This window comes from Chlamydotis macqueenii, chromosome 10 (genome assembly GCF_036417535.1).
Source record: "Chlamydotis macqueenii isolate bChlMac1 chromosome 10, bChlMac1.mat, whole genome shotgun sequence".
NCBI classification, from domain to species: domain Eukaryota; kingdom Metazoa; phylum Chordata; class Aves; order Otidiformes; family Otididae; genus Chlamydotis; species Chlamydotis macqueenii.
In genome coordinates, this window is record NC_141565.1 from 7,727,141 (window position 1) to 7,751,407 (window position 24,267).

At 46.4% G+C, this 24,267-nt stretch overlaps 2 protein-coding genes across 12 annotated transcripts in view; both read left to right on the forward strand.

Moving 5' to 3' along the window:
- The first annotated feature begins 1,889 nt into the window (after positions 1-1,889).
- The window catches only part of USP4 (ubiquitin specific peptidase 4), a 75,068-nt gene continuing 52,690 nt past the window's right edge, over positions 1,890-24,267 (forward strand). For 7 of the 10 annotated variants that reach the window (XR_015259579.1, XR_015259580.1, XR_015259576.1 and 4 more), the window contains exon 1: positions 1,901-2,031. Coding sequence is in view for 4 of the 10 variants with exons in the window: in XM_086755728.1 (XP_086611854.1) it covers positions 1,919-2,031 (113 nt within the window). In the remaining 6 variants the exon portion in view is untranslated. Of the gene's footprint in view, positions 2,032-2,184; positions 2,230-24,267 lie in introns of those variants that run through there. The other 3 variants (XM_086755734.1, XM_086755726.1, XM_086755735.1) reach the window with 2 other exon arrangements.
- On the forward strand, positions 10,046-22,924 carry LOC147599520 (ubiquitin carboxyl-terminal hydrolase 4-like). Of its 2 annotated transcripts, none has more exons than XM_086755736.1 (9): positions 10,046-10,621; positions 11,822-11,939; positions 12,943-13,167; positions 14,248-14,331; positions 15,095-15,189; positions 20,308-20,499; positions 21,058-21,203; positions 21,284-21,354; positions 22,437-22,924. In XM_086755736.1, exons 2-9 carry the CDS (start codon positions 11,922-11,924, stop codon positions 22,608-22,610), a joined length of 1,005 nt encoding a protein of 334 aa, XP_086611862.1. In that variant the 5' UTR covers positions 10,046-10,621; positions 11,822-11,921; the 3' UTR covers positions 22,611-22,924. The 2 variants fall into 2 exon arrangements, with proteins under 2 accessions (XP_086611862.1, XP_086611864.1); XM_086755738.1 differs by having other exon boundaries at positions 13,099-13,167.

Here is a 24,267-nt window from a genome sequence, read left to right on the forward strand (position 1 = left end):
AGTTGAGATAATTTGTCTGTCCTGAGCATGGGCATTGACGAGCAGACGGAGGGAGCGTAGGAAGAAGGAGGGAGAGGATGGCAGCGTTGCTGTAGAAGCATGCGAAGGTACGCAGCGTGCTGGTCTGCACTGGAGCACGCGTGAGATGTTGCGCACGGCAGCACGTTTGCCCTGTAACCCGCCGCTTTCGTGAGGGACGCCTTCAAGGGCTGCAGCAAGGGATGGGCTTGAGGTATGGGCGGTTGTGCTGCACTCACGCTGGAGAGCAGATCGTGCTGCTCCGGGGTGAGAAATGACGTGGAGCACCAGTGTGCATCTCGACGCGTGTACTGGTATCTACAGCAGCTGCTGTTGAGGGGAGCCTCTGCCCACCGGGCTGGCAGGAGGGAGTCCAGTTGCTGATGACAATCCCTGTAAGTGAGCACCGAGCTGCATCCGAGTTCTGTCCTAAAAAATGCCAATGTTGCTGCTTTTCTTTTTTTTTTTTTTTTGACAACGTTCCTGATTCCTTTTCCTGCAACAAAGGAGATGCAGACCTGGTGGTGGAGAGTGCCCCGTACCTCTGGTCCGTATCCTCCCTCCGCAGCCACAGACACCCCAGTGAAGCGCCTGGCCTATCTGCGGTGAGACTGCAATAATGTCATTCCCTAGTACTGAATCAGAAAGCTCTGAATTAGACTATTTTAATTGTTCACCACTCTTCCTACGAGGAGGAGGTAATTCAGTAGCAGAGGGAGGTCAGCCCTGTAAGCTTATCTCAGAATGCTGCCTCACTGGAAGCACACACCCAGTCTTGCCATAACAGGGCATACCAGTTCCCAGAAGCCCAAAGGGGCCCTGCCCTTTGAGGAAAACAGGAGTAAGGAACAGGACTCCACTCTTGCTGGAAGGAGCAAGTGGTCGTCTTTTTCATTGTTAACTGGATGGACTTGCCCTGCTGCTGCTGTTCTTTAGCATTTTACCCAGGAACGCTGCAGAATTGCCAGGCCTGGCTGGTGGGAGGTAGAGCCCATCTGCCCACCACGCTGCCAGGGGAGTGCTCCCCTGCGCAGTCATGGCCCCAGCACACCACTCCCTGTCTCTCTTTTTTTTTTCTTTTTTTTTTTTTTTAATTGGCAAATGGATTTATTTGGTGTATTAGGTTAAAGCAGATTTTTGCATCTCTGTTTCACCATCACCATGTTTCCCAATTTTCCCACTCCTCGAGGACATGCTCCCTATACAGCACAACGCTTCTCCATCAGCATACGCTACTTGAGACACAAATCCCTACATCTCTTCTGGAGAGGTGCCTTCCAGGGACACTCCCAAGCGCTCCCCAGCTGGTTACTCAGACCCATTCCCCCGTTTATTCGCGTAATAACTTGAAGTCTCCTTCTTCAGGCAACGCCCTGAGCAGAGGGCTCCACGAAGTAGTTATGGGAGAAAACGGAGCATGTAACCCTGAAACAGTACAGTCCACAGCAAACGCTTCTGACACCTGCTGTGGCGGTGGCTGCCCCAGGGGACCCTCTCAGACAAGGCCCACGCCGGGAAGGGATGAGGCCGCCCCGCACCCTCTCAAGCAGCCCTGGCTGCTCTCTGCACCCCAGGGGCGCGGGGAGGGGGGTTCTCCATCCTGCCCGCCCCTCAGCGCGGCAGACACCACCTGCCCCGGCTGCCGCAGGGGCTGCGCCCGGCAAGAGCCCGCATTCGTCTGTCACCGCCGCCGGGCCTGGGCGGGGCGAGCCGGGCCAGGAGCCGCCCGCAAGATGGCGGCCGCCGCCATGGCACCCGCGCCGCCAGCCCCGCCCCTTCGAGCGGCCCCGCCCAGGCCGTCACATGGCGCGCGGGTGGGGCGGGGACAGCGCAGCAGGAGCACCCAGGGCGCACGCGTGCGCGAGCCGACATCTGCCTGCGACGGGGCTCGCGCACCGATATGGCGGCGGCCGAGGGAGGCGGCGGAGGTGCTGGGGTGCGGCCGGACACGGCGGTGCAGCGGGCCGAGCTGGGGCCGCTGCTGGCCACGGCCCTCAGGCCGGGGGAGCCCTGGTAAGCGCGGCCGGCTGGCCCTCCCCTCCGTCCCCTTCCCCTCCGGGCGGCGGGGCCTGTGGGAGCGGGCCGGGCCGGGCTGCGCCGCGCCGCCGCTGAGGGGGCCGCGCCGGCCGGTGCCGTGTGTTGCAGGTACCTGGTGGACAGCCGCTGGTTCAGGCGGTGGAAGGACTACGTGGGCTTCATGAGCTGGGGCGTGTTCGGCGTGGGCGATCCCGGCCTCTTCCCTGGGCCCATCGACAACTCGGGTCTCTTCGGCGGTGAGTGGCGCCCGGCGGAGCGGGGCCCGGGGCGGGAGGGTCCGGTGCTCGGGCCGGTGACTCCCGTGCGCGGCCGTCCTGCCGTGCGGGTTTGGCTTTTGAAGCCGTGTGCTCCGGATACAAGTAGCCGTGTTGGCCTTGTAAGCAAGGAGACTGGTGTGGCTTCTGCCGCCCGTGGGAGTGTCGGTATTTCTTAGGGTCATGGCAGTATGTGTGTAGATCTCGAGAAGAACGGATTCTGTTTGATGCCACGTTTTATTGTGTCTGTCTCCCTTTTAGATCCAGAAACTCAGAGTTTAAAAGAAAACCTAATTGACGAGTTAGATTATGTACTGGTTCCTACCGAAGGCTGGAATAAGCTAGTGGCGTGGTATGGCTGCGTGGAAGGACAGCAGCCGATTGTGAGAAAAGTAAGTATGGGTGAACCAAGTTCTCTTCAGCCTGGCTTCATTATCTGATCTCCACCGAACTTGGGTGATGTTTAATTTGCTAGATGTGAGTTAAAACAGGATCCTCAGCAGCTCTTTTGAGGTGTCGTAGTTCAGCCCCGATCGGGACCAGACTACTCAGTCTCTCTCTCGCTCCCCCGACCCTCTGAGAGAATAGGAGGAGATGATATAGGAAAAACGGCTCAAGGTTTGAGATAAGGTCGGGGACAGAATCCTTAAAGTTACCGTTACGGGCAAAACAGACTCAACTTGGGGAAAAACACTCATTTATTTCTAAAATTAGCAGGAGAATGAGACAGGGAACAAGATAACCTCCCCCACCCCTCTCTCTTCCCGGGCTTAAAATTATCTATACTACCTCCCCTCCTGAGTGGCACGGGGGGGGGAAAGGAAATGGGGGTCGCGGTCAGTTCATCACACGTTGTTTTACGCCGCTGTATCATTGTCGGGGGAAGAACTCCTCACGTTCCTCCTCTGCTCCATTGTGGGGTCCCTCCCACGGGCCACAGTCCTTTGTGAAACTGCTCCGGCATGGGTCATCTCTTCCACAGGGTGCAGACCCTCTAGAACAGCTGTCCCAGCGGGCCCTCCATGGGCCACAGCCTCCTTCAGGCCTCCACCTGCTCCGGTATGGGGTCCTCCACGGGCTGCAGGTGGATCTCTGCCCCTCCGTGGGCCTCCATGGGCTGCAGGGGGACAACCTGCTCCACCATGGTCGTCACCACAGGCTGCAGGGGAATCTTGGCCAGGAGCCGCATTACTCCTCCCCCTCCTCCTTCACTGACCTTGGCGTCTGCAGCCGTTCCTCACAACAGGCTGGTAGATGTCTCTCTCTCAGGATTTTTTTTACATCTTAAACATCTTATTCACTTCTCATCTCCTTTCCACTTCTTGCAGCTGGGCCAGACCGAGTTGGGCGCGGTCGGCTGCCTAGCGAGAGGCCAGAGGGTGAGGCCTGCAAGGGCCTGCAAGGCCCATGAGGCTCGCGCCTCCCCCTCTGCGCCTCTGCCCCTGCTCAGCTTCTTCACATCTTCTCTCCTCTCTCCTTTTTTTTTTTTTTCCCCGTTTTCCCCTACTTAAATACATTATCGCAGAGGTGTTATCATGGGACATTCTGCTACCAATTGCCTCGGCCTTGGCCAGCAGCGGGTCCGCCCTAGGCCCGGCCAAGTCCACTGAACAAAGGGGAGCAACTTCTAGCAGTTTCCTACAGAAGCTGCCACCTTAGGCCCTGCCTCACTAACAAAACCACGACAACATGAGGTGATAACATAAGGCCTTTTTGCCTTGTTGTCTGAAGGAATGACCTTCCAATATTACAGTTAAAATGCCTGAGTGTTCACTGACTGTCTGGGGTAAGAACCATGAACCTTGCTCTGGTTAACTTTTGATGTTGCGATTGTTTGGAGCGACGCAGTGCCTGTATGTTCCATGGAATAGTTTATGCTTTGTTGAAAAATGCAAGCTGCTAGTCAAGCTTATGGATCTTCTGTGACGGAATGAGACATTGGAATAAACTGTCCTTTAGCACAGATGGCTTAGGGGCTTTCTCTGGAGTTAAAGATGGTTCTTGTTTTCTGTTCCAAAATTCTGTGATTCTAAAATCATGGGAAGAGATGTATTTGGGTTTTGTCCTGTAGATCTTGCCAGTGAAGTAATTCTGAGTATATAATCTGTTCCAGGAGGTGAAATGAGCACGTTGCTGTTTTGGAAATCTGTCAGACAGTTGTTTATGGGTGAAAGGGGAGTTTGTTTTTATTTTAGTCCTAAGTTTTTGCACTGACTAAATCAAGCATTGCCAGTCTGTGGGTTTCGTAATGACTGATCACTACAGCAAGTGAGCAGTGTTGATATAATGAACAGAATTAACATTGCAAAAGTTTTAAGTAGGATTATATTACAAGAAGGGCTGATTTAAGGTACGCGAGACACAGGAAAGTGTGGCAGCAGAAGGTAAAAAGGAAAAACCAGAAGTGAGGGGAGCAGAAAAGAATTATAGCATACAAAAGAGATGTCTTTTTTTACTAGAAACAGATAATTTCTTGAGGAACAGAAAACCTATGCTTAGAGGAAAAACTAGAACTCTTCCTGATCTGTGCCTCTCTGAGTGAGGAGAAATAGCAGAAATATTGTGTTGAAATATAGCAGAATAGTAGGTTTGTGGGATGTTACAGCCTCTTACCAAAAAAAAAAGGGTCAATGGGACGCACAAGCTTCAGCACTGCGCCTGAGTAGAACGTGGTCAGTATCTGGTTACAGTGTTCTCCAGAGAGCAGTGGAAGTAAAGCTCGTAAAGCATTCAAGGACCACAAGTTTATTCCTTTTCCTAAAGCTGGATCAACTGTAACTTGTACATCAGAGTATCCATAAAAGTAGGATTGGGGAAGTAATTTTCAGACCTCCTTGAAATTTTGCGAGCTAGTATTCCACACCTGCGTACCTGGTGATCAGAGACAAGTACAGGAGGATTAGATTAGATTTATGTGTGGTTCAGGTTTCTTTTGATAATCTCAGACCATCTTTTCAGGCAGTCTTGTATAGAGTCGCCCTGCAAAGTGTATTAATGTGCAAAATATAACAGTGTGCAGCTTGAGCGGTTGAAGGAGTGTTGTGCTCAGATTGCTGTCCAACGGATGACCTGAGTTTTCCTTTGACAAAAAACAAGGTATCTCATCAGGCATTGTTGAAAAGACATCTGCAGGCAATTTCTTGCCGTTCATCCATCCTAACGGGCCCAGTGATCTGATCAGAAGCTGCTTCTTGGAAAGAGTTCTTTGATTTCTGAATATGGTTCTTATTTGTTTCTAACTATAGAATCCCGAAGAAGAGGAAGTTCTATTTAATGAAATTCCTTCTGAAAAAGAAATTGGGACCTTGTGATTTGGTTTTTTTGCATTCTTAAGAAAAAAAACAAACCAACCTGATCTGTCTGTCAAGAAGCTGTTTAAACAGGGAGTTTTACTTTCTCTTTCTGTTGTAACAGCAAAATACTGCAGATGTTTCCAAAAGTATTTGATAATTATTTACCTTTAAAACACCATGCATATCTAATACAGCCCTATAAACGCTCAGAAGAGGGAAGCATAATTTAGGCAAACTCTTACAGTAACTCTTAGTCTTTAATTCTTCTTTTCTTTCCAAAGCTGGGCAGAGTTGTTTAGTTTTTTTTTTTGCTTGGTTTGTGTTGGTGGCGTTTGGTTTGTGTTGGTGGCGTTTGGTTTGTGTTGGTGGCGTTTGGTTTGTGTTGGTGGCGTTTGGTTTGTGTTGGTGGCGTTTGGTTTGTGTTGGTGGCGTTTGGTTGTTAATCTGTAAAATGCTACAGACGTAGATGATAGCAAGTCTGGTGTCACATGACTAGAGTGTTTCAGTTGGAAGGGACCTACAACAATCATCTAGTCCAACTGCCTGACCACTTCAGGGCTGACTGAAAGTTACAGCGAATTATTAAGGGCATTGTCCAAATGTCTCTGAAAGACTGTTACTTTTAAAAATTATACCTGCTAGTTCAATGAAATATGATCTCCATTTCATAGACTTGATAGCTGCAAAGCACTGTGGAGAGTGTTGAGAAGCGTTTTGGTTTTCTTTTTTCTCCAGTTACATCATGGTTGTCTCTTCTTTCTGGCGTAATGTGTTTTGTGATCTGTAGGTGAAGAGTGGTATCTAGGCTTACAGAGTACCTTTCTAAAAATATGCTGAAAGCTACTGGCATGGGTAGATGCAGCTATGGGAGCATTCTCTCGGATGCGAAATTGATTTGAAAATGACTCTGAAATAAAGCAATGTCATCAAAACAAAGATTTTTTTTTTTTTTCTTTTTTCCTAGAATGCTCTGATTGTGTGATCAAATATTTTGGATGGGTATTTAGCTGGCACTATCAGTTCAACTGTGATGATGGATCTTTGGAACTTTGCATTGTGGAAGGATTTCCTATGTTTTAAAAACAAAACAAAACCCCCAAACAAGCTGACAGAAGTTGTGACTGAAACTGGACTTGAGAGCAAGTCACTGTTCAGTTTATGGCTTGACTTGCAAGACTCCTAAATACTTAAAATATTTAGACAAGGATACCTTACGGAGCACTGCTCGGTATTTTAACCTTGTGTTGTTTTGTTGTCGTGTCTGCCTTCTGCTTGCAGGTAGTGGAATACGGTCTGTTTGTCAAGCACTATAAGGTTGAAGTTTATCTTCTAGAGCTGAAGCTGTGTGAGAGCAGCGATCCTGACAATGTGGTTAGCTGCCACTTTAGCAAAGCGGATACTGTTGGTAAGTGGTTCTCTGATACATGAAGCTGTTCTCTGATGCTGTCTCGAGATATTTTACGCCTGCCAGAACAAGAACGATGTTGATAAACTGGGGTGAGTTTAGTGGGCACCAATGGGACAGCTGGGGTGGGAGCATGTGATGTGTGAGAGGAGGCTGAGGGAGTGGCGCTTAACCGGGAGAAGAGGAGGCTTTGGGGGAACGTCATAGCACCCACGAGTAGGTTACTGAGAACTTGGAGTTGGGCTATTTACTGAGTCACAGAGCAAGAAAAGAACAGATGATAGTCATACGTTGAAATAGGAGAGATTCCAACTGAATACAATGAAAACTTTTTCACTATTAGGACAGCTAGACATTTGACCAGGGCACACAGGAGCAGGGGAGTCTCCTTCCTTGCAAGCTTTGAACACCTGATTGGATGAGCCCCAGGCAGGCTGCTCTGAATTCAGTGTTCACCCTACTTTGAGTGGTTGGATGAAGAACCTCCTGAGTTCCTTCCAGCCACGGTGATTCTGTGTGCAACACAGGGAGCTGTGGTTAAGAGCTCTGAGGAGCACATTGCTTAATAGCTCATGTCCTGAAGAAACATCCATGTCGCTCATGTAAAGCAGTTCTGTCTGTGGTTCTCCTACGATTCCTTTCTTTCAGTAACTGAAAACGCTTCCTTCTTGAACCCGTGCTTTCAAATGATGGCTGTTTCACAGAAGTTGGCCTTTGGGCAGAAACTTCTCAATGTGTTCTGAGCGTTCTGTGTTTGAGGGCTTGACAGGCAAACATATGACTGAAAAGAGAAGTCTTTTGTTCTTTCAGACTAAATATTAGACAAATTGTATGAGCAATTGTATCTTCCAGGATACATTTTCTACTTAAAGGATCTTGAAGGGTCAGTGATGTACCTCCTGGGTGAATGTCTGGCTTATCAGATTTTTTTTTTTTTTTGCAAAAGCACTCATGTTTTAGGCATTTTGATGTGAGTGGTGTTTTTTCTTTTTTCCCCCCTGAACAGCTACCATGGAGCAAGAAATGAGAGAACTCTTTAATATCCCAGCGGAGAAGGAAACTAGGTTATGGAATAGGTATACAACTAACGCTTATGAGTTGCTCTATAACGTGGACAGCGCTTTGCAATACGCAGGGCTCTCTGAGAGTGAGGTAAGTGGCGTAACTTTTTTTTTTTAAGATCTCATGTACTGCTTTCTCTGACTTGTAAATGTTGTCACTTACTTCTATGTACTTTGAGTAAACATAAAAAATGTGATTTGTTAATGATTTTGCAGAAGCATTGTAGCAGATTGGCAGTTACCTCTCTGTGTTATCTGAACTGTCTTTCAGGTTGTTCTGATAGAAGTGAAAAATGAAGATGGCACGTGGCCTGGACATCACTTCCTAGCAAAGTAAGGAAGCAAGCATGTTCTGATGGGTTCTGCTCTTCTGTCAAGCTTGTTCGCTTGTTTTTAGTGACCACGTGTTCTCTGTGAAAGCCTGGTGGCTGTTGTGGATTTCTTTGTTTTGAGCATTTTGAAGAAGGAGATAAAATCTTGACTGTAAATGTTCTTCAGCAATTCTACTGCTGGTTCCTTGGGTGGTACGTTCAGAGTGTGCCTGGCCACTGCTGTCTGTTAGTTTGCTGCTCCCTAAGGAGCAAAATACTTTCTTGTTGTGCTTTGCAACTGCTTTTATTCCTAGACAAGGTTCCAGAAGAGGGAATGGGTTATATTTATTCTGAGAATTTCAGAATTGGAGGCATACTTTTTTTCAGAAGGGAGATTAATATCACTCTATGGAACTTAGTCCTCTTCAGCTGTTACTTACAAGAGTCCAAGAATAAATTCCTGAGCTAGCAGAGTTCCTGCTCAGTCCTAGCACACACGGGTTTTGGTTTTGTGGGTTTTTTTTGTTTGTTTTTTTTTATCCTGGGCATAATTTTCATAGCATCTTAGCACAAACAAACAAGAAATCATGTCAGGTCTGTAAAAATAACACTGCTTCCATCAGATACTGCATTTGAAAGCAGGAGTGAAGTTGTATTTAGCGTCTGCCTGGTAGCTGCCTGCCTTCCTTTGCAATATGCAGCAGGAAAATACCTTTTGGTTCTTTGCTTGCTGCTAGTGTTTTCTTACTGTTTCCTCTTCTCGTTTTTCTGTTTACTGACGGCACTGTATACTCAGTGGACCTTTTTTCTTTTCCTTTTCTTTTTTCTTTTCTTTTCCCTCCTCACCTAGTACTCTCCTCAGTAAAAGTGTTGAGGAGTGGTTGCTTAGTTCACCCGTCTTGTAACACGTGTGGCTTTTCTCAACTGCTCTGTGTTGATTTAGGCATCTGTTCAACCTGATACCACAGTCGGTGATATGACATGCCAGAAATTACTGTACAATTTTAAGACCTCAGTGGTTGATGCGTATTTTGTAGATACACAGCACAATAATTATAGGCTCTTCCATATTTAAAACTGATCTTTCCCGGTTCCTCATGTGCTGATGACTTTGGAAAACTCCTTTGGCAACCAGGCTAAATGTTTTGTGGGCAGATCTTTACTACATGACTTTGAAGTGCTTGAGTTTGCAGCAGATGCCATGCTTTCAGAGCAGCACTGAGTATGTAAGATAAGGAGACTTTTGCATGTAAGACCTTTTTACATGAAAATCTGTTATGGCCTCTGCTTTGCCAGTTACATGTGCGTTCTAGCCTGTGTTGCTTTGACAAAAACTTTTTGTCACAGTATGTTTAATGTGGTGGGGTTTTTATAGTCATAGTGGAAAGGAGGAGGAGTAAGTCTACTGTATGCTCTGAAGGTGGTCTCAACTGAATTGAAATGCTTTTCCTATCTCTGTCTTCCAGCCACTTGAAAGCCTTCTACAATATTTTTTTTCAAGCTGTTCAGCTCAGCAGTTTTTCTGCTTATCAACCATATGGCCTCACAGTTTCTGTACAAAATTAACCTAACTTTGTTCTCTTTCTTCTGCTAGTCTCCAGATTTCTCCTTGCTTGCCATTTGTGTGGGTTTTTGGAACGTTGCATGGCAAGACGTGAAACGACTGTCTTTAATTGGCAGATGAATGGGGCAGTGTGCATCAATATTGTGAAGCATAAAGTTGTGTCCGTGGGGATGAAGAACATGAGCCCAAAATACATGCTGGACTCTGTGGGAATGTGGTTCCAGTCCTGGTTCGGTCTCCTGAATGTGAGCTCCTGTAGCAGCCTTGAGGCAAAAGCAGACAACCAACCTCAGTGGTTCAGCGGGGAAATGCTGAGCGTGGATGAGAAGAGTTGTTTTGGTAACTGGCACACTGATAAAAATCCATGTGGAACGATCTGGTCTTGTGAGGCTGTCAACAAATTTGAGAAGTAGACTAATGAGACGTTTCAGAAGCAGCCAAGTGAATGATTGAAGAATTAGCAAATAATTTTTGTGCTGGAAGACTTGGAAGTTAAAGTATCATATCAGTGGGAAATTTGAAAGTTGATTTTTAACACTTAAAAGCTTCTATGGGATATGAGGAATGGAAACTGAAGAAGGACCTCTACAGGCAGCAGGTGGAGATGAGCACAAACCAATGTCTGGGTGATGAAGCCAGATGTTCACGCTACAAATGAAATGCAAGTTTCTTCTGACTGTAAGGATTATTGGTCTTTGGAACGGTTTAGCAGAACAGTCTGCTGGATTGGCTGTTGCAGGCCACTGTGAAACCATGATGGTAGATTTCTGGGGTTTTTTTGTTGTGGTTTTTTTTTTTTCCTAGAAGAGGTATTTTTAGCTCAGACAGGAGTTATCTTGAGAGACTTAAATTGTGGTTAAGCAGGAGGACTGATTCAGCAGTCATAGCAAGCAGTCTCATCCTCAAACCTTTTTAAATGGTTTTCTCAAATCCCTAAACTGTTGCTTGGTTAGATGAAGTCTGTCTTTGCTATAGTTTACTCTGGTATAGATGATGTTGGTTAAATGTAGCTGAATTTGTTTATTCCTGTCAGAAGCATTGCAGTGGTGATCAAAGGGAAGCTGCAGCAGCTTGGCATCTTCCAGTCCCGGGTATGCTTTCTTGTAGGGCCCCTTGAGGTACTGGAAGGCCGCTATCACGTCTCCCCGGAGCCTCCTCTTCTCCAGGCTGAACAGCCCCAACTCTCAGCCTGTCCTCATAAGAGAGGTGCTCCAGCCCTCTGATCATCTTCGTGGCCCTCCTCTGCACCTTCTCCAGCTGGTCCATGTCCTTCTTGTGTTGGGGGCTCCAGAACTGGACACAGTACTCCAGGTGGGGTCTCACCAGGGCAGAGTAGAGGGGGAGAATCACCTCCCTCGACCTGCTGGCCACGCTCCTCTTGATGCAGCCCAGGATGCGGTTGGGCTTCTGGGCCGCAAGGGCACATTGCCGGCTCACGCTGAGCTTCTGGTCGACTGGCACTGCCAAGTCCTTCTCCTCAGGGCGGCTCTCGAAGGGGTGATACTCTTTTCTCCATCTACCAGTGTGGTAGAAGCCTTTCCAGACAGAGATCATAACTTTCTTGTTAACTCTTACAATATATCGTGTAGAGTCCTGCTGTGTTAGGATTGTGTGCTGTGTACTTGTAGACAGAGGAAGTTAATGTGTTATGAGCCGTAGATTAATAATAGACTGTCTAATGATTAATGTTTCCGAAGTTAGCACATATACTTCACATTCCTGGAATTCAATATTGGCCACTATGAAGCAGCAGAAACACGTAGGCTGGTTAAAGGATTTCATTAAACAGTTTATTTGACATGTATTTGATGTGACTCTTAAACAGTATTGAGAGCTGGTAAACTCACTGTGGAGTTCATGGTCTTGTCTTTTTTCCAGAGGTTCTGGATTTGTCTGTAACTCTGTCCCGGCAGTTGCAATTGTTCCCCTGTTGCAGCCTGGATTCTCTGGACTCGATAACCTTGGGAATACCTGCTTCATGGATTCTGCGTTACAGGTAAGAACTGGAAGGAGCCCTCCTTAGAATTAAATAAAAGAGCAGTCTTGCAGAGACTGTGGGTTAAAATCAGTGGAAAGAAAAGCATCTTTTAATTTGATTCAGTGGGGAGGCTGCGCCTGGAATGAAACTGAAAAGGCTGTGGGAGAAGTCCTACTAAACAGATGCCCAACGGTAACGTGAGGTCCTAATGCTGTTCTCTGGCAAAAATGGGCTGACTTGGAGGATGTTTGGACTTCTGCGTGCAGCATGAGTGACATGAGCAGGCCACGGCACAGGGTTCCGGAGTCTGTGTTTAAAGACTCTTGAAAACTTAAAATAGTGAAAAGCCGTAGGAGAGGTGCAAGGTGATTGTGTGGGGTGGTAAGATTGTAACGGTTGTGCAAAGCCAATAATTATTAGTATACTTACTTAACTTCATCTCTTAATTATTTTTTTTTTTTGTTCATTTCAAAAAATGCAGAAGCTTGTTAGGGATATTTGTTTGCTAAGGAATTGGTAGCACGAGCCAACTTACATCAACTTTGATATAAGCAGCGGACAAACTTCTAGTGCAACGCGCGTGCTGTGTAATGACTTCTGTCACTCAGTGGTAGCTTTGAAAGTTAGAACAGATCTTAAAATAACTGTAACGCATTATGCCTGTGGTACTCAAGATACCACAGTAAACCTGAACTGCCTCACTCTTTTGTTCAACTGCACTTTATTTTCAGTTGTATCCTGTCCCCCTTGGCTTCTTTCATGCTTCTAGCATTGTGTGCACCAGGGAACACCTGACCAAGTGACTCAGCTAAAATAGATGTGTTACGTTTGACTTGGTTTGGCTTAGTTTCACTGAGGAAAGAATTCCGGTGTGGTATGCTGCACACACCAGTAGACCTCTATTTCTGTGAAATTTACCCACCGGTATCAATTTTCTGAGTTTTCTTTGGTCCCTGTGCTTGCCGTGCTATGGAAGTATTTGCGAGAAATAAGTTTTTAATTTTTATTTTTCTTTTTATAGGAGGTGGCAAAAGAGGCCTGGGAGAATCATAGGCTGAGGAATGATTCTATCATTGTGGATATTTTCCATGGCCTTTTCAAATCTACTCTTGTTTGTCCCAAATGCTCCGAAGTTTCTGTGACCTTTGATCCCTTCTGTTACTTAACCCTTCCACAGGACTCGAGGGGAGATCGTCTCGTGGCAATTACCCTGATATATGCAGACCCACAGCGTAGACCTGTGCAGGTGAGACATGTTGAAGACAAATTTCTTGAAGTCATCTGTGTCTTTTTTTTAGGTTTTAAAGTTGACACTTCTCAGGTAATCTAAAGGACGTTGATGTCCACCTTTGAGTGAGGTAGGCTGGGTTTTTAAATGTAAAAACTGGGAATTGAACATGTGAAATAAAGCAGCTTCGTACTCAGTGCCCCGTGCCCTCTCCCCAGCAGGAACGGGGAGAGACTAGAAAGGACAGAAGGAAGAAAACTCATGGATTGAGATAAAGATGGTTTAATAGGTGAAGGAAAAGCAGGGAGGTGGGGACGATGGCACAAATGGCACAAAGGAAGTCACTTGCCACCTCCCATGAGCAGACCAGTGCCCCACCACTGTCTGAGCAATAACCCTGGAAAGCAAAACCACCCTTTCTTTCTCTACCACAATTTTTATTGCTGAGCATCACTCTGTACAGTACGGAACAGCCCTTTGGGCAGTTCAGGACAGCTGTCCTGGCTGTGTTCCCTCCCAGGCTGTCTGCTGAGGGGGCAGAGTGGGGACAAAGAGAGAGCCTTGGTGCTGCACAACTCAGCAGTGGCTAAAGCATCAGTGCAGGATCAACCCTGTTTTAGCTACCGATCCAAAATGTGACGCCATGTAGGGTGTAACTGGGGAAGTAACTCTCTCACAGCCAGCCCCAGCGCAGTGTAATGCATGGTGTGTCCTTTTCAGGGAGATGTGTTTCAGTCTGAGGGTATGTCCAGAGCAGAACTCTGAAAAGAAGTAAACCGCAGGTTGTGTCAATGACGTTGTCCGTCAAATGAGGACTGAAGTGGTCTGATCTGCTCAGGAGGGTTTGTGTGTTTTACCGCTGCTGGGCCTGACCAAAGCAAAAGACCAGCTGTTTAAGACTCTCTCGTTCCTTCCAGATCCCTGCTTTGTAAGGGAGAGCTGCGATCCAGAAGACCTTAAAGTGTGTGCCTGTGACCTTGACTTCAGCAGAACTCCTGCAAATTCAAAGTTTTCTTTCCGTTTTCTTGCAGTCTGCCTCGTGTGGGTTTTATGGGTTTATTTTGCCTGGTGTAAGCGTGACGTTCTCTTTGTTTCTAGTACCGGCTTGTGCTGCCGATGATGGGAGCCATCTCAGATCTGTGTGAAACGCTCTCCTTACTCTCTGGTGTTCCTGCGGAAAATGTAAGGATAAATGCAGCACAGTAATTTTGATAAGTGTTAGTTTTTCTTGAAGCATTTTGGTGGCCTGGCTTTTAGATGGGTGCTAAGCTGAACTTAATGGAGTAATGACAAAATGCTAACAAGCTTGAATGCTATTTTTAGTTGTAAAATAAGAAGATGCATGAGACTGTGTGTGTTTATTCGGATACTTCCATTGCAGTCGAGAAGTTTGAGAGAAGCTTGCCCCCACCCCCAACACTTCTGATAGTGTAGTTTCTTAGTCCTGAGAGACGTTCAGTGTCTGTTGTGGGTCCACCTCTTCTCAAAGATCCTTTTAAAAACGAAGGGATCAGGCGAGCTTTTCCAGAGGGAATGGTTTTGTAGTTGGTGGGGTATCTTCAGGATGCCAGTGCAGCCCTTAGTTGATTTCAGTGAATGACAGGTGTGAGTGATCCATGTCTGAAATCTTAGCCTGTTGCCACTTTGATGTTTGTTGGGATCTGTGCTGTTGTTTCCACCAGGCTGACTTGCAGCTGTTGGAAGTGCATCTCCTCAGTACCTCTGTGAAATCAGGCTGTTAGTTGCTTTGTTTTTCTGATCCGTCTTAACAAATACAGCTGGTTAGCTGCTGGGTGGTTATGGAAAACAGCACTGATGTTGGTGTGCTGGGAACTGCAGTAAAGAAAGAATAGGAATAAACTGTTGCTTGAGTTTAAAGTTAGTTTGCCTAAATTTCTGTAAGCTTTTCTTATAATCTCTTTATAAATATCACTTACTGTTCTAGATGGTGGTGACAGACGTCTATAATCATCGATTCCACAAAATCTTCCAAAAGGATGAAGGTTTAAATCATATCATGCCAAAAGACGACATCTTTGTGTGAGTAAAGTGGGAAGAGGCCGTGATGCGAAGAATGCTACAAACCACTTGCTTTGGTTTCAGGATAGAAAACCCGAATTTTTTTATTTTGCCCTCTCAAAACCTAAGCCTTCTGTAGACCTCTTGCATGATGTACAGTAATACATCTCTTAGCAGCACATCGGCATGTGCAGCGTTTAGCAGGTGTTTTCCTAACACAAAGGAAGCCATGGCCCTGGGTAATGATGAACGCTTTGTTTGATCTGTTCTGCTGTTTGGGACTTTCTACAAGGCTATTTCAGAGATGAGAATCTGTGTCTGGATCACAGGTGCACTTTCACTGGCATTTTTAGGCAAGCTGGGTGATGCTCCCAGGAAAAAGATACACAAAGCCATATTCTAACCTACGACCAAAAACCACCATTCTTTTATTGAAAGGGAGTCTTGTGTCAGAAACACAGCAGAGAAACACTTGCTCATCAAGAGCAAAACTTTCTGTTTAAAGGCAATGCATAATTACTTTTATTGCGGAAAATCTGCTTACGTGTCTAGTTATAAAAAGTCTGCTCTTAGGTGTTCTAAGATTTAATTATTCAAGAAATACTAATAGTGGCATGAAGATTTTTAAATTCCAGTCTATTTCCGTCTGTTAAGGTCTTGTATCTGCTGAAGCGGGTGTGAAAGGAGAGGTTGACAGTACATCAGTTTTGTGTTACGATCGGTACAAGGAGGGAGTGATTAGGCTGGGTCGCTTGGGATTTCTGAAATGCAGGTTTGAGTGATTCTTTAGGAATTTTGATCCTTTTGCTGTTAGTTGCTTGCAGAGCCTGAGGTGAGCAGGCTGTGAGAGTACAGCGGCACTGGTAGAAACTTTGAAAATTGTCGCTGAAAGGGCTTGGTTGGATTAAAGACCAGATGTGTTAGATGCTTGGTTCGTTGAGCTCTTGCAAACTGGTGACATTAAGGATATGCTGAAGGCATTTTGGTTTGTTTTTTTTTTTTTTTTTTTTGCTTAGTCCATGTGTTACGTGTTTCTAAGAAATTATGACTTAGATTTCTTGCAGGAAATTTTTTAAATTTTTCCTCATATTTAGCCCATGGTCTGAGGAATCCTTGGAATCTCTGAATTAAAACTCTGCAGTAATTTGAAACTGTCTTGTATAAGTTTTTTTCAGGTGTTCTAAATCTGAATGTTTAAGACCGAGTTATCTGAATTGCTTTTGGAGGGGTAAGATTGTCTTTTGAACTCTCTCCTAATTCATGTTCTATTGATCCTGTCCATTTATATACTGATCATCTGTTCTTGTTTTCCGGTAACGTCCAGTGGCAAAACTTCTCTGTTGGCAAAAAGTAATGTGTACATCTCATTGCTTGTTTTGAGTAATTGAAGCTAGAAGCAAAGTTTGTTTCACTGGTTAGAAAACAGAGTGCCAAGAAGTGAGCAGTTGAAAACAGAGCTAAGTCAGCACAGCGTACTCAGGAGATTCGTCACGTGTACATTCCCCAGACTTACATTTTAAAATTGCAGGCTGCTCAGTGGGTCCTATTGATTTTTGAGGTGTTTTTGTGAAGGATTTTGCTGCCTCGTCTTTGAATTTGGGCATGCTCACAGGTCTTTTAATTTGTTCCTTCCTGATAGCCACACAGAGCATTGTGACAGAAGCTGTGATAAACTGAAGACAGCATGCTTCCCTGCCTCCTGCTAGTGTTTAAATCCTCTTCCTAACGGCGTAACAAATTCCTTACCTGAAAAGTACTCCCCCTTTCCACTGGCAGAAGCAAACCGAGGTTGTATTAGTAATCATCTGTGGCTGTTTGCTGGAGTCTGAGAATGCAGAGAGTGAGTGTGTAGTGACCGCTACAAGGGCCCTGGACTCTGATTTCATCAGCGGCTGCCATCAAATTGTTCCTTTGTTCCTTGCTCTCCTTGCTCCTCTCTAAACAGGACTTTGCTCAGAGTCCAGCAGATCTCCCACCTGTGATCACCAGGGTGGCTCTTCTGTAACAGAAATCAGTTGTTTCAGTGGTTCTGAAGCTTTAAGGTCTTGAAGTAACTTAAACTGGCAGTTCTTGCCTTCTGTACATTTCTTAGCATCACCTTAAGTTGTCTCAGGACCGAAAAATTTGACTATGAATAGTCAGTCTCTTGCAGCATTTCTCCAGGTTTACTTTGCTGAGGTAGCCAGACCTGGGTCTGCGTATGACAGCAGTGTCCCTGTTTGTTTGACAGATTTCAGAATTTAGAGTATCGTGTGCTGGCCAGCTAGCAACGCACAGGTCAAGTCAAAATTCAGGGAAGAGTCTAATACTGTAGAACGTCTGTGCCCCAGCAGGGATGTGATTTGGAAAAACAAAGCAAAAAAGAAAACCACTGACCAAAAAACCCAACTCCAAACAAAAGGGAAAAAAACCCCTAAACAAAAAACCACACAAAGTCAGTACTTTTGTACAGATGTCTTGCTTTTGACACCAGTGTCTGTAAAGTATCAGCTTTCGATTTAGGCCTCTGTATTGGTTGGCTACTGAGTAAATATCTATTCCATGAAATGCTTCCGTTAAAATGTCCCTGAGCAGGAGCTCACACAACGCATTACAGTAGCCGTAGCGTAGCTGCAATGTGCTTTGTTGTTTTTCTTGTGTTTGCTTGACAGAGGGCTGAGCCTGCAGGCGCAGATGCTGTAGTCCAGGCTGTACTGTTGATGAGTATTTGTGAAACGTGTAATACATGGGATGCGTCGAATATTGAGCCTGCACCTTTTTAGGTGATTTCAGTGGTCAGGAAAGCTGTACTTTCTCCTGTTTTCACCATAGGGATATAAGGGAAGACAAGTTCGGCTTTCTGAGGTTTTTGCAAGGCACCTTGGGCGTCCTGGGCTATGCTTTGTGAATTTTCACGTCCCACTAAAGTGGTGGGAGATGCTGAATATGTGGACTGGGGAGGGGGGTGAGAGTTGGACTCCATTTGGGATTTGAGGTGACTGGACAGTAATTTGGGGTGGCGAGGAGGTGGGGAAACCTGCCCTAGATGGCTAAGATATGTTTTTCCCTTTCAGTTGCTCAGTTTGTCTCATCAGTTCTTGTGGTGTATTACCTTACCTGTTGTGCTCTCTGACAGTAAAGCTTCAAAAAGAAGAAATGTGAATGTTACTGGGCTTCCTGATATTTAAGTGACTTCAAGTAACTCTCAGATGCATCCCAAGATTAACCTGGCTCCTTTTATGCAAAAGGACAGAAAAATACATTTTTCTGCTCCAGGTCACCTGAAAGCGGAGGAGAATTTGGAGCTGGGATTCTCCAAGCCCGTTCTTTCATGAGGCTTTGCACTTGTCTTTCTCATCATGACAGGCTTGGAAACGTAGTGTAGTCCTGATGCGAGCTGTGTTAATATTCCACATCGGAGAAGAGGGGAGCTGCTTGCAGACACGGAGGGGTTTGATGCAGGACTTGAAGCGAGATCTCTGGCAGGATGTGTCGGGGCAGTGCAGCCAAAGAAGGGTGGGAGTAGCCCACTTGTCACAGCGTTGTAAACGTTTCTCTCAAGACATGTTGTTCCTGTGCAAAGACAGGGAGATCTGTGGCAAATGGTCAGAAAGTCCCTTACGTAAAGGTGGTCTGCAAATCAATTTGACGGCGTTGGTTCAGAGTTTGTGCTGAATGCTCTCATTCTCCAGGCTAAGCAGAGAGCAGCATTCAGCACATGACCGAAATGCTTACTATTTCTTTTTCTTCATAGACTGCAGCACTTGGGAGGGAATTCTTCAATAACATCCAACATATATATTAGCCTCGTGTTCAGCTCAGAGGATTTTTTTGCTTTCAGGGCTTTTGTGTAGCTCTGCCTTGTCTTTCTGTAGCTTTTCATGCTCCTGTGCGCTTGCTCAATTAACCTCAGTTTGCAGGGGAACAGAAGTTACCTGCTTCGCTGCTCACTGCCTCCTTTCTGAATTATAACCACAGAGCTGAAGCCTTCGTAATGCTGCTGGAGACTGGTCGAGTCCCACCCTATTGCTCAGCAGCTTTCAGGCACTTCTCAGAGGTGTCATGAGTTACAAAGGCAACCAGCCAGTGTCCAGTAGCATGGTAACAGCTGCGCTAACGACTGGCTTCTAAAGCCACCTTGTGTAGTCTGCTGTGGCACCATCTTGTGTTCTGTTATTCCAATGAAATTGTAAGATACAGAATTACAGTGTACTGCCCAGTAGTTCTCGGTGTCGGCTCTGTAGTCTCCTTTAGAGATAAAGTATTTTATCTTAGATGTTTTTTTTTTTTTCCCGAAGGGCTGACTTGCTCAAGAGACTCAGAAAATGACGTGTCCCGATTCTGATGTATCTGCCTCTGATACTTGCATGTAAAAGCTGTTTGGAGGTGGAGTGGGTAGAGGGGCACTTGAGTAACCAAATTTGATACGTTTCAGTGAGAAGTGTGCGAGACGCTCTTTTGTAGGGTGCTGTAGGAGTGCAGCATGCTGGCTGTTTGTGATGGTTGACACCTGCGTATGGGTAATGCTTGGCTTTTCCTCTCTGTCCCATCTGTTCCGTCACATGGGCAGGGCTTCATTCAGGTGCCTGATGGTGCCTGTGTTCTCCAGAGCTGTTTGTTTTCCTCCAGAAGGTTTTTCTTGTGTCTTTACTGTCCTTGGATTTTTACGTGAAGCAGATGTTTCTAACCTCTTGCTTTTCTGAACCGCTGGCTGGTCAGAGATGTGAGCTCAGGCCATTAACCGTACGAGAGGCTGGGAGAGTGCGGGACCCAAGGTATGAAGAAGGTTTCTTTCTCCAGAGGGAACAAACACTGTCTTGAGGGATTTGAAAGTGCATTTAGTCTTTTTCCCTGGTGCCATGATCCGGTTGAAGCAACTTGTAGATGGCAGGGTAATATTTGGAGAGGTGAGTGGCAGTAGGGATGTGAATTAGCAATGAAGACAGAGGGAAGGTGGCAGCAGAGTTGGTGGTAGGTGTGTATCCTGTGAGCCGTGGGAAGTGTTCAGGAAACTGCTCTGTCGCGTGAAGAGTACAACCCTTTTTGTCCTTCTCAGGAGGACCTGGTGGAGAACCGTGTTGGACTGAGTTCGTATTGGTGGTTCTCGCTGTGCTGCTTGGCAGAGGAAATAACCCGTGGAAATACCTGTCTTTCGAACAGATACGAAGTCTGCAAGCCAAGCGCGGACGACTCGGAGTGTGTTACTCTCTGTGTTTACTTTCGGGAGAAGACAGTGAGGCAGTCCAGCAATACTTCAGGGACCGTACTCTTTGGTCAGCCGCTCTTAATATCGGTGCTGAAACACAGGCTCACTGTGGATCACTTGTACAGCGTGGTTTTGGAGCAGATCAGGTAAGTCCTGTCTGTGCCTTTTGAACCGATGCAAAGTTCTAGCGGTCGCTTATTCAGTTACTGTAACAGGATTACTGCATCCTTGTTAAGGGGAAGAATTTTCCTTGGTCTGTGCGTGGCATTCACACCAGGATTTGCATTGCATTAATACCTGGATGTCCCAGGGACGTTTCAAGTTCCTGGGACTTTTTGGCTCTGTAAAAGCAAGCTGTAAGGCAGTGCCGGTGGCAGTCGCAAGGGAAGCTGTCTCCTTGGTGTTGCAAAATGGGTCAGGAGCAGAGCTCAGGCCACGTTTTCAGGGCTCTCGGATGAGGCCGCAATAACTTATTCTTGCCTTTTCCTTCTACTGCCAGTAAAACTCGGAACAAGTGAGAACAGAGACTTACTAAACTGTTGTTTGACTCAGTCTGAGAGCTCTTGGTCTGTAAAGGGGGCTGTACAGGATGGGTTCCTGTTTGCTAGCGGGGATTGGAGAGCAAGAACTGATGGGGGAGAGAGGTGCTGTTGTAACGTACAGCTTTGGTATGATCGTGTGACAAATGTATTCCCTGTCTTCAGCCGCTACGCAAAACTCCCTTTGGAAGAACACTGTACACCCTGCCCAGACAAAGGAACCTGCAAACCTTTCACTTTTAGCCTCATGAATTCCTCCGGGTCCCCTGAGATAAAATCCACTGTACAAGGAGAAATCTTAAAACTGAATGGTAATTATTGTCTTGCTATCTTTTTTTTTTTTCTTCCTTCCTTTTACACCTTTGCAATAAATGTTTCTTCTTTCTTGTAGCTTTTTCTGAACTTGCCATGGACTGGGATTATGATACACGGAGGCTACTTTTTGGTGAACAGGAGGCACAGGTTGTAGTATGCTCTTTTCATAAATAATCTCTGTGTAAACTTGCATGAGCACACAAGACGAGAGCTGGCCAAAATGAAGCAGGCAGGTTCCTTTCTGGTAGCCTTACAGTAAATGAAGAACGCGTGCAGTGGTTGTACCAGAGCATTCAAATGGGCATCCGCAGCTTGCGGCCAGCTTCCGATGGGCTGCGTAATGAGCACTTACCCATGGCAGAAACAAGAAAGTATATATTGCCTTTGAGCGCTGCTTTCTTCATATTTGGCGATTTAATTTTTAGAAAAAGGCGTTCTCAGCAATGACGGGCTATGGTAAGAGCTGCCGGGTTACTAACAATCAGCTGCTCTCCGTGCTGGAGAGAGCTGGATCCCTGAGGGAGAAGGGAACTAATTAGAAGACATCGAGGCATCGAGTGCTTCTACACTCGAGTTGTTCTTTCTTTTGTACGTTCAGGATGTGGAAGGAAACAGTTTTATCAGTAGGTGTTTTGAGGTGATAACCACGGGTACTTGTAGCTCATTCCGAGCCCGTCACTAGGGTTCGCTTTCAGATCACGTCCGAAACCCCCAGCCTGGGCAGGGGTCTGCAGATATTCTGCTCTGTCCTGGAATTTTTGCTCCTGTTGCCTATTACTTGTTCTTATACAGAAACTGAGGCACTAACTTGGGGATTTGTTCCTAGGCTTTTGTTAAATTGTGGCAAACAGTTGCATAAATGTTTTCTCTGAAATAAGCAATCTTTTGCTCCGGTTTCAAATGGTCTTCCGGCCTTCAAGTGCAGAGGTGTCGAAAACCCGTCGTGTCCTCGAGCGTGGGTGCACTATGCAAATACACACCCTGTCAGCACCAGGCTGAGGTGCATGCTGCCTCTTGAGGAAAATAAGCAAATTTATTTTAAATCTGCCTTTATTATTTTAAGGGATGGCTCTCAGGGGAATAGCTAAGTCTTAATTAACCAAGTAATTATGTGCGTTTAATCCAGAAAATCCTTTGCATTTGTTGGGAAGCTAGATGGGAAAGGGGAGACAGGCGCGCGTCAGTGTGGCTTTGGATTGTCTTCACCTCTTGCTTCTGTGCCGTTACAGGAGCCTGTCAAACCCGAAGAAGGAAGAGATATGGCAAACCGCATTGGTGCATTTGGGTACATGGAGTGTTCGGCAAAGACCAAAGACGGTGTGAGGGAGGTTTTTGAAATGGCCACTAGAGCTGCTTTGCAAGCCCGGCGTGGCAAGAAAAAGTCCGGGTGCCTTCTCTTATAAAGCGTGGCCAGAGGAAGATGGCCAAAGCAGCACCCTGCACTTGAGTAACTTTGAAGTGCTGTTTATTAACAACACACAGCACACGTGAGGGTTCTGTGGTTTCATGTTAGTTACCTTTTAGTTACTGTTTAGTGTTTTGTACTGTTTAGTGCCGGTTTAAATGTATGTTACCAAAAATAAATTATTTACCCCAGCTTAGATGTAGTATTTTTTGTATAGTTGGATTTCCTAAAACTGTTACTTGTAACCTCTGCGTTAAGGTGTTCTGGGTTTTTTAAGAAACTGTATTTGAAAATAAAGTCCGATGGAAAGCAGCTGATCCTCTTCCCCTGTCCATTTGTAAGAGTCTGACCCATTTGAATGATTTGAGTGGTCTGCACACCCAGGAGCAGTTTTCTAAGCTCCCTGTATCCTGGTGTCTGTATTCCTCAGTCTGGGTTTTTGGCCCAGCATCTGGCAGCCTGAATCAGAAACACCATTTTCCTACAGCTGTGGTAGGATTTGCAGAGCAGTTGCAAGGGCTTTACTACTTCTTCTTTTGACACTGTCCCGCACGACATCCTTCTCTAAACTAGAGAGACATGGGTTTGATGGACGGACCAGTCGGTGGATAAGGAGTTGGCTGGATGGCTGCACTCAGAGAGTGGTGGTCAACGGCTCAATGTCCATGTGGAGACCGGTCACGAGTGGCGTCCCTCAGGGGTCCGTGCTGGGCCCGGCCCTGTTCAACATCTTTGTCGGCGACATGGACAGTGGGATAGAGTGCACCCTCAGCAAGTTCGCCGACGACACCAAGTTGTGTGGTGCTGTTGACACGCTGGAAGGGAGGGATGCCATCCAGAGGGACCTGGACAGGCTGGAGAGGTGGGCCCGTGCCAACCTCATGAAGTTCAACCAGGCCAAGTGCAAGGTCCTGCACCTGGGTCATGGCAATCCCAAGCACAAATACAGGCTGGGCGGGGAATGGATTGAGAGCAGCCCTGAGGAGAAGGACTTGGGAGTGCCAGTCGACCAGAAGCTCAACATGAGCTGGCAATGCGCCCTCGCGGCCCAGAAGCCCAACTGCATCCTGGGCTGCATCAAGAGGAGCGTGGCCAGCAGGTCGAGGGAGGTGATTCTCCCCCTCTACTCTGCCCTGGTGAGACCCCACCTGGAGTACTGTGTCCAGTTCTGGAGCCCCCAGCACAAGAAGGACATGGACCAGCTGGAGAAGGTCCAGAGGAGGGCCACGAAGATGATAAAAGGGCTGGAGCACCTCTCTTATGAGGACAGGCTGAGAGAGTTGGGGCTGTTCAGCCTGGAGAAGAGGAGGCTCCGGGGAGACCTGATAGCGGCCTTCCAGTACCTCAAGGGGGCCTACAAGAAAGATGGGGAGAGGCTGTTCAGTAGGGCCTGTTGTGATAGGACAAGGGGTAATGGTTTTAAAATAGAGGGAGGTAGATTTAGATTGGAAATTAGGAAAAAATTTCTTACGATGTGAGTTATAGAACACTGGAACAGGTTGCCCAGAAAGATGGTGGAGGCCCCATCCCTGGAAACGTTCAAGGCCAGGTTGGATGAGGCTCTGAGCAACCTGATCTGGTTGGAGATGTCCCTGCTCACTGCAGGGGGGTTGAACTGGATGGCCTTTGAAGGTCCCTTCCAACTTTAACCATTC

Coding starts and splice junctions, on each gene's coding strand:
- LOC147599520 (XM_086755736.1), top strand. Junction 21,204..21,283: donor AGAAATCTTAAAACTGAATG/GTAATTATTGTC, acceptor TCTTTCTTGTAG/CTTTTTCTGAACTTGCCATG. Junction 21,355..22,436: donor TTGGTGAACAGGAGGCACAG/GTTGTAGTATGC, acceptor GTGCCGTTACAG/GAGCCTGTCAAACCCGAAGA.